The 17,828-nt window shown below is 36.1% G+C and overlaps 1 protein-coding gene across 5 annotated transcripts in view; it reads left to right on the top strand.

Annotated features, from left to right (window-relative positions):
- Positions 1-2,512: 2,512 nt before the first annotated feature.
- The window catches only part of ppp1r13ba (protein phosphatase 1, regulatory subunit 13Ba), a 39,672-nt gene continuing 24,356 nt past the window's right edge, over positions 2,513-17,828 (top strand). For 3 of the 5 annotated variants that reach the window (XM_058748859.1, XM_058748862.1, XM_058748858.1), the window contains exons 1-3: positions 10,413-10,682; positions 13,092-13,239; positions 16,070-16,189. In XM_058748859.1, coding sequence (XP_058604842.1) covers positions 10,551-10,682; positions 13,092-13,239; positions 16,070-16,189 — 400 coding nt within the window. In that variant the 5' untranslated portion in view covers positions 10,413-10,550. Of the gene's footprint in view, positions 2,687-10,412; positions 10,683-12,585; positions 13,004-13,091; positions 13,240-16,069; positions 16,190-17,828 lie in introns of those variants that run through there. The other 2 variants (XM_058748860.1, XM_058748861.1) reach the window with 2 other exon arrangements.

The raw sequence follows: 17,828 nt of genomic DNA, 5'->3' as shown, positions 1-17,828 counted from the left end.
TATTCTAGGTATTATCAAATGGCCAGAGTTTTGAGAACGCAGTGGACGTGGAGGACTATATTGTGATAAGAGCTCGCTCAAGTACTGAAGAGCTAAACCATTCAGGGCTTTATAAGTAATTAACACGATTTTAAAATTTATCCGATGTTTGATAGGGAGCCAATGCAGTGTTGACAGAACCGGGCTAATATGGTCATATTTCCTGGTTCTAGTAAGGACTCTAGCTGCTGCATTTTGGACCAACTGTAGTTTGTTGATCAAGCGTGCAGAACAACCACCCAATAAAGCATTACAATAGTCTAACCTTGAGCTCATAAACGCATGAATTAACATTTCTGCATTTGACGTTGAGAGCATAGGTCGCAATTTAGATATGCTTTTGAGATGAAAACACAGTTTTACAGATGCTAGAAACATGGCTTTCAAATGAAAGATTGCCATCAAACAGCACACCTAGGTTCCTGACTGACGAAGAAGAATTGACAGAGCAGCCATCAAGTGTTAGATAATGTTCTAGGTTATTACATGTGGGGTTTTTAGGTCCGATAATTAAAACCTCTGCTTTTTCAGAATTTAGCAGTAAAAAATTACTCGTCATCCAGTTTTTTTATATCGACTATGCATTCCGTTAGTTTCTCAATTTGGTGTGTTTCACCGGGCCACGAAGAAATATAGAGCTGAGTATCATCAGCATAACAGTGAAAGCTAACACCATGTCTCCTGATAATATCTCCCAAGGGTAACATTTAAAGCGTGAAAAGTAACGGCCCTAGTACTGAGCCTTGAGGTACTCCATACTGCACTTGTGATCGATATGATACCTCTTCATTCACTGCTACGAACTGACGGCGGTCAGATAAGTACAATTTGAACCATGCTAAGGCGCTTCCACTAATGCCAACAAAGTTTTGTAGTTTATTCAAAAGAATATTGTGGTCGATAGTGTCGAACGCAGCGCTAAGATCCAGTAGAACTAATAAAGAGATACAACCACGATCGGATGATAGAAGCAGGTCATTTGTAACTCTAATGAGAGCAGTTTCAGTACTATGATACAATCTAAATCCTGACTGGAATTCCTCACAGATATCATTTTTCTCTAGGAAGGAATATAATTGTGAGGATACTACCTTTTCTAGTATCTTTGACAGAAAAGGGAGATTTGAGATCGGTCTGTAATTAACTAGATCTTTGGGGTTAAGCATGTCATTCACGTGCTGGTCTGACATGCACTTTTTCCTGAGCCCATACACCTGAAGCGCGCACACTAAAAAGCCTGTCTAACAGCACCTGATTACTCAACTAAGTTACCTTTTGAGCTAATACTGTCAAACCCACAAGGTTTACATATAGACTCAATTGGTTATGTCTAAAATGAAAGTAAACAGTTGAGAGACAAATGGATGCGTGCCTGTATATTAGATGTGTGCAGGTCTTAAAGGGACAGTACTAAACATGCAGACCACTGTCATTAAAGGGATAGTTCACCCAAAAATTACATTTCTGTCATTATTCAAGTTGTTCCAAATCTGTATTAATTTCTTTCTAGTGCTGAACACAAAAGCAGATATTTTGAAGAACGTGGGTAACCAAACAGTTGCTGGTCCACATTTTCCACTTTGATGGTAGGAAAAAAAAAATACTTTGGAGGTCACTGTGGACCAGCAACTGTTTGGTTTTCCACGTTCTTCAAAATAGCATGTATGTTCAGCAGAAGAAAGAAACTCATTCAGGTTTAAAACTAATTTTGAGTAAATGATGGTATAAATATAAAACACTATGACAAAATCGACAGACAGATGATATAATTTTTATTCTTTAATGTTAAAACAAAACACAAAGAGAAAAATAAAATTAACTCACTACTCTTGACCGAATAAAATCTATATAGTATTTTATTTTTATATTTGTTCATTCAATTTCTTGAATGCTCCTGCTAAATGTGCCTATTGTACCTGAAAATAAAGCACTGTTTGTTTTATTTGTATATTATGTGTATTTGTAATGTGTGTATTTGTAATGTGTATCTTTGTTCTTATTTTTTAATAACAAATATAAAATACTGACAAAGATTTTTATCTTTTCCCGCTTTGGCCTAAATATCCACCATTCTTTTTTATACTTTGTTACCTTGAAAGGCTTTGTCTTTATAATAGGGAAATTAGTTTGGCTGTACTGCTCAGACAAAATAGTAAAACCAACATGAAAAAGAATCGTGATATGATATTTTCGCCATATCGCCCACCCCTACTAGTAACCATTCAGATATTTACCAGTATCTATTCCAAAATGAATGGACGAGTTTTCAGACACTGTATGAATTCCAGTATTCTCATATAGCCTTACAGTAATCTAATGGACAGTTTGTAAATAGTATGTGAATTAAAAATACGAGTAAAGTATAAACAGATGCGAGTTAAAGACATAAATGTGAAAACGGCTTGCCATAAAACCCTGCACAAAACGCCGAAGCCACTGGATTGGGACGCCGCTGTGACGTAAATGACCCAGTTCAGATGGCGCATCCTTTCACCACATTCACAGGACCAAACTCATAACGGGCAAAGGGCTTGAATAACAGAATTATTCATCTAACTTTTTGTTCACTCTGCTTTGGAAGTTAAAGACTTGTTTTTTTCGTGCAGGTCTTCCTGTTTGATTTCGCCATTCTGCAATCATGATGCCGGTAAGTTTGCAGCAGCTGATGATACTTTACTGCCGCTGAGACTCAGAGCTGTCGGTCAGGAGCATGATTGACAGCTCTCACTCAACATTCATTCATAAATTGTGTATGCATTGCGTTGGACTGCGGGATTCAGTTACTATCATGAAGGAATGCGGTTCTTATGGCTTGTCAGAGTTAGAGAAGCAAGCATGCTGAAGGAATCACTGCATGTGCCAGACATAATAATCAATTGGGTGTAGTATGGATTTTAATATTAAATTGTGGGATGCCTGTTATGAGGGGTAAGTGACTGGTCACACAGCCTATATGCCATTTTAAGTCAAAACAACAGCAGCCTATGTGGCTTAACAAATTTTGGTTGAATGGAGTCGGCTTACTCCTAGAGTGAATTACATGCACAATATGTATGATTTCTTTATATTTACATACATTATATAAATCATTTTTGAAGGAAGATTGTTTGAGTATGTTTTATTTCAGTTTTCTACTAACGATTTGTTACTTGCCGTTTCTTTTGTTTGTGAAATTTACTGGCAATTTCTGAGTGATTTTTTTTTCTTCACTAAACAGACCCCCAAAAGTATTTAGACACTTTATCCACTCTTAAAATGTATGAATGTACATTTTTAATATGAAGCGCAACACAAGTGAACCAGTTACTTAATACTAATAGTGATTTTTAAACGGGCTTAGAAAAGTTCTGCACTTAGATTCTACCATCACCATGCTTTATTTTGTACTTTGCATCAAATTATTTCTAAGTAAAAGTATGTATATACACACACTTGGTCAATATTGGTTTATTTTCCTTGTAGCTATAAGGTTTGTCAGTAGCACATTACAATTACAATAAGTAATTGTTAAATTTATTAAAATTAGCCAGTGAAATTAGTCAATTTCAACGTGCAATTTTTTTTAATCAAACACTGTCTATGTTAAAGTAATAGTTCTTCCAAAAAAGAAGATTCTGTTGACATTTATTAAACCTCAAGTTGATCATAACCTTTCTTCTGTTGAAGATAAAAGAAGATATTTTGACAAATGTTGGTAATTATACAGCTGCCAGTAGCCATGGACTTCCACAGTGTGGAGAAATTTTTGGTTACCAACATTCTTCAAAAGATCTTCTTTTGTGTTTAGCAGAAGAAATTCATACAGGTTTGGAACAACGTTAGGTTAAAGTTACTAAAGAATACTACAGAATTTTCATGTTTTGGTGAACTATACCTTTAACTTTAATTAACGAACTGTGAAGTACCATGAACAAACAGTGTTCAATTATATTTTTTACTAACTAATATTAACAAAGATTAATAAACTGCTAAAAATATATTGTTCATGTTTGCTAATGCATTTACTAATGTTAACCAATGAAACTTTATTGTCAAGTGTTACCAGATTGTCTTGTTAACCCAATTATTATATATTTTTCAATTATTATATATTCCACTTTTACTGATATTTATTCTACATTCTGATTGTGTTTGTGTTCCTCATCCTGTCAGATTTCTTGTTCTGTCATTGTTTCTGTGTGAGAGTGATGCAGTTTGTGGCTGTGTTGAATGAAACATTAGCCTGCTGGGAGTATTTTAAGGCGCTGTGCGGTGAGCTGTGGAAAGGTTGGGTCAGTTGTCAGAATTCCTGAATTGTGACACACTCAGGGTTGTGTGCTTTTAAATCCCTCACACCCCAAATCCTGGAGCACTTTTTCCAGCAGTTCCAACAGAATACTGTTAGAGTAGAAACTGCCATCTTATTTTCCATCTCCATGAGGCAGAAGTGTCCCACAATAGGACGTATTAGAGCACAGATTACAGGGAGAGCCAGATGGGGTCAAAGATCAAAGGTGAATGAAAGGAGCATCCTCTGTACTGAAGTTAACCTTTCACCTTTGCAAAGGGCAGTCACATTTGGAGTTCAGACAGATTGGACTGGGAGTGGATTTAGAGTTAACTAATAGAGCTAATGGACTGCACACTTCCTCTGTGGAGAATTAGAGATTCCCTCACTTTTGGCTGCATGTTTCCCCCTTTTGCCTTTAGTATACCGCAGGAATGATTCCATGACATGTCAAACGTCAACGCAGACATGTGCGATTAACCTCAGGACTTCAGACTGACATGTAATTATAAAAGTACTACAGTTTAGATGTCTTTAAATCCTGCTAGAGCTTGAGAATTGATCTGCCAAACAGCCAACAGGCACAGATTAGTGATGGGAAGTCCAATTCTTTCCCACAAACTGGTTGTATCGTACAGTTTGTTTCAGTGAACTGGTATAAATAACCGATTGACCAGTTAGTTTATGTCACGTATACACAATTCAATTAACGTTGTCATGAACTGCCTTTGTTTTTTGTTTTGTACTGTTCTCTGAGGTCCACTTATAATGTTATCAAGATTTTTACCTCAAAAACATCATAATTTAGAAGTAATAAACTATTTTCTGTCTTGTTTTGACACCCCTCATCTTAATGCTCTGTTTGAATAGGCGTGGTGGATTGTAGAGTCGGAAGTGAATGCCTACTGCTATGATTGGCTAATAGTTGTGTTTGTTTGACAGCCTACATCCTTCACAGATGGATGCTGCTGTGATTTAGGTTAAAAACGCATAAATACTCAGTACATATCAAACGATCTGTAATAACAGACAAAATAGTGATTACGTAATAAAAACAGTTACTCCCACTTTTGTGGTGCGACATCGGATCCAATATAGTCGGCACAGAATTAATTTACACTGCATGCATGAATCAGTGGGCGGGGCTAAACAGGCAGCAATGTAGAAGCAGGCATTGATGATCTTCTGTGGAGGTGGTGTTTATACACACAATTACGTCATGAAGTGGCACGTGGCACATTCCACAACCTGTCGTTTTGGCAGACTGGCTTCAATATTAGCTGTTTTTAGACTATCGAGAAAGCTTTGAGTTCTGAAATTTGCAGAATGTTTTTTTATAGCACAATGACCTCTTATATGTGACCCTGGACCACAAAACCAGTCTTAAGTCGCTGGGGTATATTTGTAGCAATAGCCAAAAATTCACTGTATAGGTCAAAATTTTCGATTTTTCTTTTATGCCAAAAATCATTAGTATATTAACTAAAGATCATTATTCCATGAAGATATTTTGTAAATTTACTGCTGTAAATATATCAAAATGTCGTTTTTGATTAGTAATATGCATTGCTAAGAATTAATTTGAACAAATTTAAAGGCGATTTTCTCAATATTTTGATTTTTTTGCACCCTCAGACTCCAGATTTCCAAATAGTTCTATCTCGGCCAAATATTGTCCTATCCTAACAACCCATACATCAATGGAAAGCTTATTTATTCAGCTTTCAGGTGATGTATAAATCTCAATTTCAAAAATTGACACTTAAGACTGGTTTTGTGGTCCAGGGTCACATATATCAAAAGATAAAGGGAATTTAGATTTCTCACTTCATTACCCCTTAATAAAGCACCCAATAATGATAAGATATGTGAATGTTTTATGTGTATGTTCCTTTGTATCTCGAAAACTGCTGCATTTAACCGACTCTGCCATTGACTGCTGCCATCTGATCACTGTTGTAAGTCCAATCAATTTTATTTGTTATACTTTATCCTTTTCAGTAAAAGTCATCAGAAACATACTTTTTTTTAAACCCTCGGCAGACAGTTTGTAAGTTGAACTTGACTGCACACCTTCATAGGAGCACCGACTGAGTTGGGAAAAGCCGGCATAATAGGATCATATACTCTTGGATATTGGCTCATTTTGAGTCGGAGTGACTGTCGGGCACATCTGAGAGTGAGTTTTGATTGAGTAACTTATAGAGTCGTGCTGACTCGAGCTGCAAACTGTTTCAGACAATTCAGTCCAATTTGGTGAACTGATTCATCCAGTTTACTAAAAAGAACGGGTTCAAAAAAACGTTATGTTTGCAATCCTTACATCACTAACCCAGATCAGTCTTTTATTTTCAGAGCTGGGGTTTATGTTGACTTACTGTGCATATGAATATTTATAACTCTAGAAGTGCTGGATGGGAAATGCAGAAGTATTTTCTTCCTTTGGGACCAGATAAATAAAATATCAAATATGATAAGCAAGCAGAAATATCTGTCTTCATGTTAAGTTAATTAAAGTCTGGAGAATTTTCAGAAGCTTGCCGCTTGCAATAAGCAAGAGTTAGTCTGTTTTGCTATGCAAAATCGCTCACAGCATTTTGAATATTCATAAACATCCATGCCGCCCATAGTGCAAAGTCTATGACAGCTATAAGCAATGACAAGTGAGTTTACGTTTGCATAATGAAGTAGTAAATAGGAAGATGTGCTCTGTTTACCTCACAGCTTGTTCATTTCCTGTAGAACCGAGTATTAAAGCTTCTAGATGAACCATGACTGATTTTCATTTGCTGTGAGAACATGAATCTGTCTCTTCTTGTCAATTTCCAGTTATAGATTGAACAAATTGTGCCCTAGGTGAACGCACACACATTTCTACGGTCTCATCATGTGTTTTTTTGCCTGTCCTTTATACACTGGCAGGCAGTTTTCTGGCTGTGAGATTACAACTTCATCTGCACTCAGAACAGTGTGTTGGCAGCTCAGGATCTTTAATACGTCCCACGTCGCTGTAGTAGGAAGCTGAGCCAGTGTGTGCTTTAGTTATTAGTCCTCACTAGTGTCGCTCACATCTCCCCAGAGATTCATTATTGAAATTGCGACCTCACAGTACTGCTGAATCTCTAAGTCTCTCGAGGGAATCGTCTCCTGTGCTTCACCTTTGCAATAATGGTTACTTAGATTATTTTGTGACTAGGTTTGCTTATATATCAATACGAGAGGGCAGTAAACTTATAAAGTTATGATATGATGTCAGTGTCCTCTATGGGTGCAACATAATAAGGTAAACATACGTCATAGATATTACTATGTTGTGGATTTCAGCTCTACTGAAATGTTGTATTGACGAATCAGAAGCTAGGACGAAAACTATACATTTTATAATTAATATCATTAGCACATATTATTACATGATATAGTGCTTGGCAGAACATTTGTAGAAATATATAAAATCTGTATTATTATTATTAAAATAGAAAATTTTGTATGATTAGAAATGTCTTTTGTGTCACTTTTGATAAATTCGACGTGTCCTTGCTGAATAAAAATATACATTTATTTATAAAATATATAATACTGACCTCAGACTTTTTATGGGTAGTGTATGTCAACCAACCTGCTCTCTGGATATGTCGGCCATTAAAAAATTTATTAATTTCTTTCAGTAAACATTTAAATGGTAGTGTAAATATATAATGTAGTTCTATATATATATAGCTGTAGATTTCATTTTTGTGTAGTTGTAAATATTGTAACTATATCTATAACTAAATCTATATATACTTCTCTATATATAGTTACAGTTTTTTTCTCTCTAGATCTGTCTGTCTACATGGGGGAAAAAAATAAAACTGTGACTAATGATTATTGATTATGAGTAAGAGGCTGGAGTTTTATTTATGAATTCTTTCTTGGAATTCATGATGATTTATTCTCATTTACCCTCATTTTTCATTTCAGCTTCCTTTTAGTCCTTTTTCCATGCCATCAAACCCAAAACTTCCATTAAATGTGAAATCCAAACATACTCTGGTCTGTTTTTGAGCTCACTGGGTCCAGGTGCCAGACTCATGAGAGCGAGGAGCTGTCAGGGCCGTTAAATGCTCCGAGATTGAGTGTGCTGTTTACTGCTGTTAACTGCACTTAACTATGCAAGTCTTTGACCGGCAGTGAAGTGAGGGGAACTGACATGTTTCCATGGATGCAGTCGTTGCTATGGACACCCTATTGATGGCTCAGTACAGTAAATCAGGTGAGCATTCACAGTGTCAACAATCCCACAATGCTTAAGCAGGGGCACATATCCCATCTGTATCAAATCAATTAAAAATGCTTTGAGTTATATGTTGAGACATTTGGGTGTTAAGCAGTTGGATAGTATTATATGATGTTCACAGAAGCGTTTTGATGTCCTTTTTAGGATTTTTCATACAGAAGCTTCTTATTTAATGACATGTTACAAACTTAAGGAAGCAATAACAGTTTTTACAGTGGAAACTGGGCAGCTTTACCCGGTCCGACGTGTCCCAGCCAGAGCTCTATTTGTCAGGACGCCCAAGACCCACAGTGACAAGGCCTGCCTGTGTCCTGAGATTTATTATTGACAATGCATTGAGTGCTGCGACTTCAGCTCCTTCTTTGGAATCAGAAAACCTTCTGTAGATTCTGCGCAATCGTCGTGGGCAGAGATGAGTCCATATCGATTATTAGTGGTGCTAATGCTAAAGCATGCATCACTATTATTATTATCATACTTATAAATGTTAGGGTTATTTTTCCCAGAGTTTAGTTTTCAAAGCAATCAGATATTCAACTTTTGGCACATGGACTATTTTAAGAATGTCCTTTTCTGGGCCTTGAATGTAGTAGTTGCATTGCTGTCTATGGAGGATCAGAAAGCTCTCGGATTTCATCAAACATATCTTAATTTGCATTCGAAGATGAATGATGGTCTTATGGGTTTGGAACGACATGAGGGTGAGTAATTAATGAGAGAATTTTCATTTTTGGGTGAACTATCCCTTTAAGGAGGGATTCAAGTCAAATCTAGAAACCAGAAGATCTTGGTGGTAGGGGCACTTTTGACATGAGCAAGTAAGCAAGCACCCAGAACATCCTAGCAACTGCTTAGCAGTGTTTTTGTAATCACCTACAACACCCTAGCAACCACCACCAATTCCTTTTCAACCATCCAGACCATGCTAGAAACAGCCTAGAACCCATTAGCAACTGCTGCCAACTATACAGAATACCTTCGCAACCATTTAGCAATGCTCTGTAAGCATCTACATTACATTACACTAGCAATTGCATAGCAATTCCCTGGAAACCACCTAGAACACCCTAGCAACTGCTTGGCAACCATTCAGAACTCTTTATCGACCACTTAGCAATGCCTTGGCAACCACCCAGAACACCTTTGCAACCATTTAGCAACACTCTGTAAACATCTACAGTAGAACACCCTACCAACTGCTTAGCAAAGCTTTGGCAACCATTCAGAACATGCTAGAAACTGCCTAGAAAATGCTCTGGCAACAGCACTAGCAACCATTTTGCATGCTTTGTATTTTAAAGGCCACGTGAACCGGAAGTTGCTGCCAACTTTACTTAAGTACTGTGATGTATTTCCAGCAGAAACGGAATATTGAATAGAGTGCAGGGTTTTATTTTTCCAGTTAAGGATTTTATGGCCAAGCCGTCAAACAATGTGCACTAACAAAGTAAATTTTGATTTCATGAGGACTTTAATCTGAATGGATGATCGGCAGGTTTTAAAGCCCTTGTATACATTAAGTGCACACTGTCTATGTGTTCTTCTTAATTCGATAACGTAAGTGCCATGAGTGTGACTTCCTATGCCGAAGTGTGTGTTTTAGTCTGAGTGAGCGTGACGTGGAGTTCGGTCCGCTCTATCAGTGACATGTCACAGGATGGTCTGTGTATTGTCATCAGATACTTCTTATCTTCCCCTGGCACCTCTGCTTGTTCCTGAGGGAATGCAGTTTGGGAAAGAGAGCTCGCCCACCCTCCCCTGCCCCCCTCCCCTTCCCAAAATGCCCCCTGCCCCCCTCCCCTTCCTTAACCACTCTATAGTATCTCCACTCACACACTCTCAGTCAGACAGACAGCCAGGCACCCAGAGAGAGAGAGAGAGACAGACACACTCCAGTGGCAGCAGGCAGCTCCCCAGCGCCTGGACTGCCCGGCTCCTCCAATCCATCAACCCCAGCCTCAGAGCTCCATGAGGAGGTTCATCAGTATGGTGCTATGCAGCCTGGTCAGCGCCTCCAAGGCCAGGCCCTGGCTGCAAAAGAGAGCGCGGGCGCAGGGGATGGAAGACCGGAAGCTGAAGGTGCCACATGGGGCGACTAAGGTGAAAGTCCAGAGGGCTTAAGACATGCGAGATAGGGGCAGACGAGTGGACGCTGAGGATAGAAGTTTAGGCACTTGTGTATGGTTTAAAATAGCGGGACATGTCTGGGGCATGGCGGATTTCAGAAGATTGACATTTGTTTTTAAGTGCATGTGTAAGTGAGGAGTGTTAAATTAAGTCTTGCTATAGTTGGAACGGATCGCGGATGTGTTAAATCAAAGGCTGCTATTTCACGCACGTGTTTGTGGCATGCTGGGATAGGCTTGTTGTTTATTTCTTGCATGAAAAGTTGTGGTATGCTGTTGATTAGGAGAAAATTCTCTCAATTTGAATGAACAAACAAAAAATATGTTGACAGAACTCCACTTAAAATGGAAGTCTCAGATAAGTATGGGGTGTATTTCCAGTTTCCATTATAAGTACATCATTTAAGTACATGTTTTTGCTTGTTTGTTTATGCAAATTGAGGAATGTGTTTAAATTAGTTACTGTGTGTGTTTTTAAAAAAAACATAGAATCTGGAACTTTCATTCAGTAAAAGATGATGTTGCATTTCAGTGTTTCCTAGGATTCACAGACTGTCATTCAGTAACACTTTACATGAGGTTTCATTTGTGAACATTAATTAATATACAAGAAAACATGAACTAACAACGAACATTATGCTTTTTACAGCATGTATTCATCTTTGTTAATATTAGTTAACAGATACAGAAATTGATTGGTTAATGTTGAAATTAACTTAAACTTAGATTAATAAAGGCTGTAGAAGTATTGTTCATTATTAGCTGCATTAATGTTTTTAACTAATGAAACCTTAATGTAAAGTGTTACCTGTCAATCTGCTTTTTTCATTATTTAAAGGGATAGTTCACCAAGAAATTAAAAATTCTGTTTTCATTAAATCAATCCTCATGTCATTCCCTGGTTTTTTTTTTTTTTTTTTGATCGTTTGTTGTCCAATGTAGTTTTAGACCCCATTGACTTTCACTGTATGGACTAAAACAGTTCTTCAGAATGTCTGCTTTTGTGTTCTTAACAAAGAAAGGTTCACAGGTTTTGAACGTCATGAGGGTGAGTAAATGATGGCAGAATTAAAATGTTTGGATGAACTGTTCCTTTAATTCTAATTGATTTACAATGTTTGTCTTTGGTCAAGCAATTGAATTGTTCAGATGGAGTGCAAGCATGATTTGACGTTTTTTTTTTTTTTTTGGCGCTGTGCTATTTTAATATGAAACCTCGTGACAGTAAAATTCCAGGCAGCTGTCCAGGTCGGGATTATCCGCTGTCTTCACAGATCACAGCAGCATTTCCCTTTCTGGATTTGTTTTGCTTCAGCCAGCGAAACAGTTTCCTTAGCTCTCTGTAGCCACACGCTCGCATGTTTGCACCCCCGTCTAATCAGATTATTATAGCTCTGCCCTGTAATCCAACCCTCACAGAATTTCTCTTTCAATCTGCTGCTTGCTTGTTTGGAGGGATTGTGTTACACTTTAGGAGTAAAGCATGCCCCGGGTGGGAATTGAATTCAGATGGATTTATAAGATATAAAGCATTTAAATTTGTAAGTGAAGTGAAGCGGGATGAAGAAATATGTGAACGTGTTTACATTTTATTGGTGACTGTTGTAATAAAATACATGCATTTTCCAAATGCCTGGTATACCTACAGAGATTTATTTGTTGCAATCATTCTTACTGTACTCCAATGTTAATCCAAAATGACAGATTTATGTTTTCAAATATTTCTGTTTAAAGGCATTTTATTTTACTTTGTTTTGTTTTGTTTTATTCTCATTGTGCCACTTGACATCTCACCACAGTGACTTTTGCACAGGTGAGCACCATCTAAAATCTAACAAATGCCATTTGACCAAGAAGATTTTATTAGTTAAGTTTTTTTGTCCAATTCTTAATCCAATTTTCCTGACCATTAGTTTAATCCTCTTTGATAGAAACCCCACTGAATGATGGAGTATCATCTAATGATTAGATAAAATAACTTGTTTGACGTCTGTGATGCAGACTTTGCTGTCCTTCTGAAAGGTTTCTTTCCTAAATCTCCTAGAAACCTTAGATATTTTCCATTTTGTGTGTGGTTAAAGTCTTTGCCAATATGTTTTGGTACGTGGGAGATAATAGATCAGGCATAATGATTATACTTTTTCTTGGCAGTGTGTAGAATAAACATGCAATTCCCTTGATTTCAGCTCAACTTTTGGATGTCTTTTATTTAGCTCTCATCTGTCTTTGCAATTGGCACTCATTTGATGAGACGGCGGGGAAAATTAACGTAAACAGTTGGAGAATTATGACAAGGCAAGAGAGATTAAGGAGAAACCCACACAGTCAAAATGAGAGGCTGGAAGTTCACTCAAAGAAAGATGTTATTCTTTCCTCTTTACAGATGATTCTGACTGTATTCCTGAGTGATAATCAACAGTTGCTGACTGAGGTGCCCATTACCCCAGAGACGCTCTGCAAGGATGTGGTGGAATTCTGTAAGGAGGCTGGGGAGAGCGGCTGCCACCTCGCTGAGGTCTGGAGAGGAAAAGGTATGAGTCTGTTGGCACATACTGTACACTAATATTCAAAAGTTTGGGGTCATTGAGATGCTTTTAAAATAAATAATTTTATAATTTATCAAAGATTACAGTATAGATATTTCTAACGTTACAAAATATTTATATTTCAAATAAATGCATTTCTTTTGAACTTTCTATTGATCAAAGAATCCTGAAGTTAAAAATGCATTACGGTTTCCACAAAAATATTAAACGTTGCTGCCGTTAAAAATGAATGTTTCTCGGAAGTTTCTTCAAATACATGCAGCTTTGGTGAGCATGAGAAACTTCTTTAAAAAGCATTAAAACATCTTACCAACTCCAAACGTTTTAATGGTAGTATATTTTAATTTGCAAGTTGAAATATAAATAGTCTGTGTTGCTTTGGTTGAATTTAGACAATATAAACTCTTCAGTTTTACCTAGAATGGTTGACTTATTATTGTAGAGCCAGACTTTTGATAATTGGCATAAAGTCTGGTCCACTTTACATCTTATTCTTTCCAAGAACCACTTTACTAATGTGTAAACGAGTCATCTGAACAAGTCATTCACTGTTTGTGTTAGTTAGTATGTGTTAGCATCTGGCTAAATGAAATGCATTAAAATGCATTCATCTAACTGAAAAAGTCAAAAGAGAACCATTGCATTGTAGGCCATATTAACTAAAATATGTTTAAATCTGCAGAGTTTAGTATACCATCTGGGCTTAAGTTTATTTCATCTTCCATAAAAATTTAGGATGGATAGTATGCAAATTTAGATTTGATGCTATATCAACTATCCAGTGACTAGTTCTGTTTATTAATTGCTTAATTTTAGCAACATGGTTTTGTTTTCCTGATTTAAAAAAAAAGAAAGAGAGAGAGAGAGAAAAAAGAAATCGATGCACCTGAATGCCAGAATTTGCAGAAAACCAGCTAATCGGATTTTGGACAGCTTGACATTTTGGACAACTACACTGTAAAACCCGATAAGTTAAGAATACTCAAAACATTTGAGTAAACAAACTCAATGTTTTTAAGTTAGTAGAGCTTAAAATTTTATGACAAGTGGGGCGGGGCTGAGAGCCATGGGAGCCAATCCAAGCCTCACTTCCATGATCCCACCCCACTCATCACAATGATAATTATACTTGCTTCCATAAACAGCTCATAAAATCTTCATTCAGATTTTTATAGTTAAGTGCTAGTTTGCAACAGCACACTGGCACGCTAATGTAGTTATCTAAAAGACTCACGACACACTTGCATGTAAATAGTCAAACAACATGCAGTATATATAGTCTTTAAGGATTACTGTCCATCCTCAACCTCAACCACAGGCTCTACTCTTCACCACAACGGTAACACTACAAAACCAACATAACAGAAATCTATGTAAATCTTAACATAACACAACATTTAAGTACTAACTTGTGTCTCTTTGTTAATCTTGTGCAAAAACACACAAAATAACACTTAATTTCTGCATTTATTTTCCTTGTTGTCTGATGCAAAGCATGCTGGGAACTAGAAAACGCAATCATTTTAAGTTCACCTTACTACAACAACATTTTGAGTTTACAGAACTTATTTCAATTAAGTCTAATGAACTTTCATTATTATTTAAGTGAAATTAACTCATTTCATTTCATTCATTTCACTGTTCGGTTTTACAGTGTATTTTTGTGTTAACTGTGCTGTTCTTTCATGAACCAATGTTATTTTAGTATCATTTATATACTATTACTAGTGCTGGGCAACGATTAATCGCGATTAATCGCATCCAAAATAAAAGTTTTTGTGTACATAATATATGTGTGTGTATTTATTATGTATATATGAATACACACCCATGTATGTATATATTTAAGAAAAATGTGTTATGATTATATATTAAATATATTTATATATCATATAAATTATATTAATAAATATATACATGTAAATACATGTAAATCTTTTCAAAATATATACTGTATGTGTGTGTCTTTATATACACATAATAAATATACACAGTACACACAGATATATTATATAAACAAAAACTTTTATTTTGGATGCGATTAATCGCGATTAATCGCTGCCCAGCACTAACTATTACATTATTTATTTATTTTAAATTTTTATATTTAATTTTATTTCGGCTTTCTTTCAATAAATCAGCACAACATTGACTTAAATGGTTCATGGAGGCCCGTAGGCGAGCCATCTGAGTCTGAGACTAATGTTGATTCAACATATTACACAGTACTGTAAAATTATAAAGTACGTTCTAGTCTAGTCTCATAAATCACCTGTTCTTTAGTCAGTGAATACAGACACATGCCATATGTACAGTGCAGTCGGATTTCTTCATGCCCTGCTCAATATGGCTGACAGATACAGATGTATTGCTTAGCTCTGTTACATCAGTAAATAGCACTGAATGGAAACGTTCATGGACCAGATCCCACAGAGAAAGCAACACTGTCCATCACATAACAATGACGTCCTTGTCAGAGTCTGTCCTAGACAGTGGGTGGTAGTATATGGGTCAGGACGTCTCAGGGCCTGGGCCGCAGCCTCTAGGTTTGTTTACATGGCTCCTGTGGGCCTGTTATTCTAGTGTCCCACACATGGCACGCGGCCCGCACTGTCAAAGACAGTAAAGATAGCCTTTAGCAAGGATAGCCAGACCTTTTTCATCTGGACGCGCCACCATATTTTGCTACGGGGCTATTGTGTAATAGAAAGGATTAGATGAAAATAGAGAAGTATTATAACAGTTTTGACATTCACATTCTCTGTGGTAAGCATAGAGTGCATGTGACAAAGAGTGTCTGTGTGCTTATTCACAGAGAGAGCGATCCCTTTTGATCAGCTGATGTTCGAGCACTTACAGAAATGGGGTCAAAGGAGACAGGAAGTGAAGTTCTACCTGCGGCACGAGGAGTCTCCCATCGCAAACGTTTCTCAAGGTGGGCAAAAGCTACACGAGACTGTTCATGTCCACGATTTTTGGATCAAAAATATAGTAATATTGTGAAATATTATTACAATTCAAAATAAATGTTTTCTATTTTAATTTCATTCTGTGATGGTAAAGCTGAATTTTCAGCAACCTTTTTACTCCAGTCTTCAGCGTCACGTGATCCTTCAGTTGAAAACAGTTGTGTTGTGTAAAGTGTTGTGTTTTCAGGAGACTTTGGTGAATATTAAGTTCAAAAGAGCAGCATTTATTTGAAATCTAAATCTTTTGTAACATTACAAATGTCTTTACTGTCACTTTTGAACAATTGAATGAAATCTTTGCTGAGTGAAATGATTAATTTCTTTAAAAAAGCCTTAAAATAGTATGAGATTTACCTTCAGAACCAACACGCTAATCTGAAGTTGAGGTTTGTGATTAGTAACTTTCTATTAAATCTTTCAGTTGTTTTAAGCGAGAGTCCTGTGAGCGTTGGGCTTTGCAGAGTTTTTCTCTGCAGTTATGTAACTAATCCTCTTTGTGTGTAATTGGTCTCCCGCCTTCTTGCGCTCATATCTGCACCTGAGACAGACCATCAGACTAGAGGAGACGAGGAGCACCGATGCTTGTCTGACCTCCACAGAGAAATACAGACTCTGAGTTCTAAAATGAGAGAATGCGTCACTATTTATATTGCTCATACATAGGATTAGTGATTTGAATTAGGGCTGCACAGTAAAAAAAAAAAAAAGAGAAATAATAATAATATGAAGACATTATTAATGAATGATTGGAGTGATATTGTAGGGGAGAGCATCAGCACAGAAAATTTAAATAATTTTCTTAAACAGCTGAAAAATGACTTTTTACTTTTTGAGTGCAAACCATGCTTTTAGGGCTGAATTGTATTAAAAAAAAAACTTTCCAGTTTTATAGGCTACATTCCCACTATTTTTGACCCATTTGACATGGCTATAGGTGACTATACAATAATAATTATGTTTTATTGTTATTAAATAAAAAGCAAAAATAATAATAATAATTATATTATACTGTAAAACAAAAAGAAAAAAATCAAATAGTTAATATAAATATTTTTGATATTTTGTAGTACAACCGAAAAATATTAGTATCATTGACTATAGTTTTTAGTAATATTTCGAATCAGTTTTTATTTTTAAATTTTCCCTTTTTATTTTGATTTTAGTTATCAGTTATTTAGTTTTATTACATCAAGTAAATTAAACTAAATGAGAAATGTTGGAAATCTATCTATCTATCTATCTATCTATCTATCTGTCAGTATTTATATTATACTGTATTATTTCAATTAAAATTTATAGCAATATTTAAATTGTTTACATTTTTGATTTTAGTTAATTATAATTGTAATACCATGAAAATTACAATACTAAAATCATTAAACTATCAATACTTAAGAATACTAATGCTTACTTACTAATACTTAATCTTTAAACTTATCAAGCTTATATTTATTTTATTTTATTTTTAGCAACTGCATAACAATGCATTAAAGCCACTCATAACACCTTAGCAGCCTCATTAGTAACACCATGGAAACATTGTGGCAGTAGGTTTTTGCACGGAAAGCAGCACTGGAATGTGAAAAAGTAAAATTCTAGTTCATC

Source organism: Onychostoma macrolepis, chromosome 17 (assembly GCF_012432095.1).
Source record: "Onychostoma macrolepis isolate SWU-2019 chromosome 17, ASM1243209v1, whole genome shotgun sequence".
NCBI classification, from domain to species: domain Eukaryota; kingdom Metazoa; phylum Chordata; class Actinopteri; order Cypriniformes; family Cyprinidae; genus Onychostoma; species Onychostoma macrolepis.
This window is presented reverse-complemented; position numbering and strand designations above follow the sequence as displayed.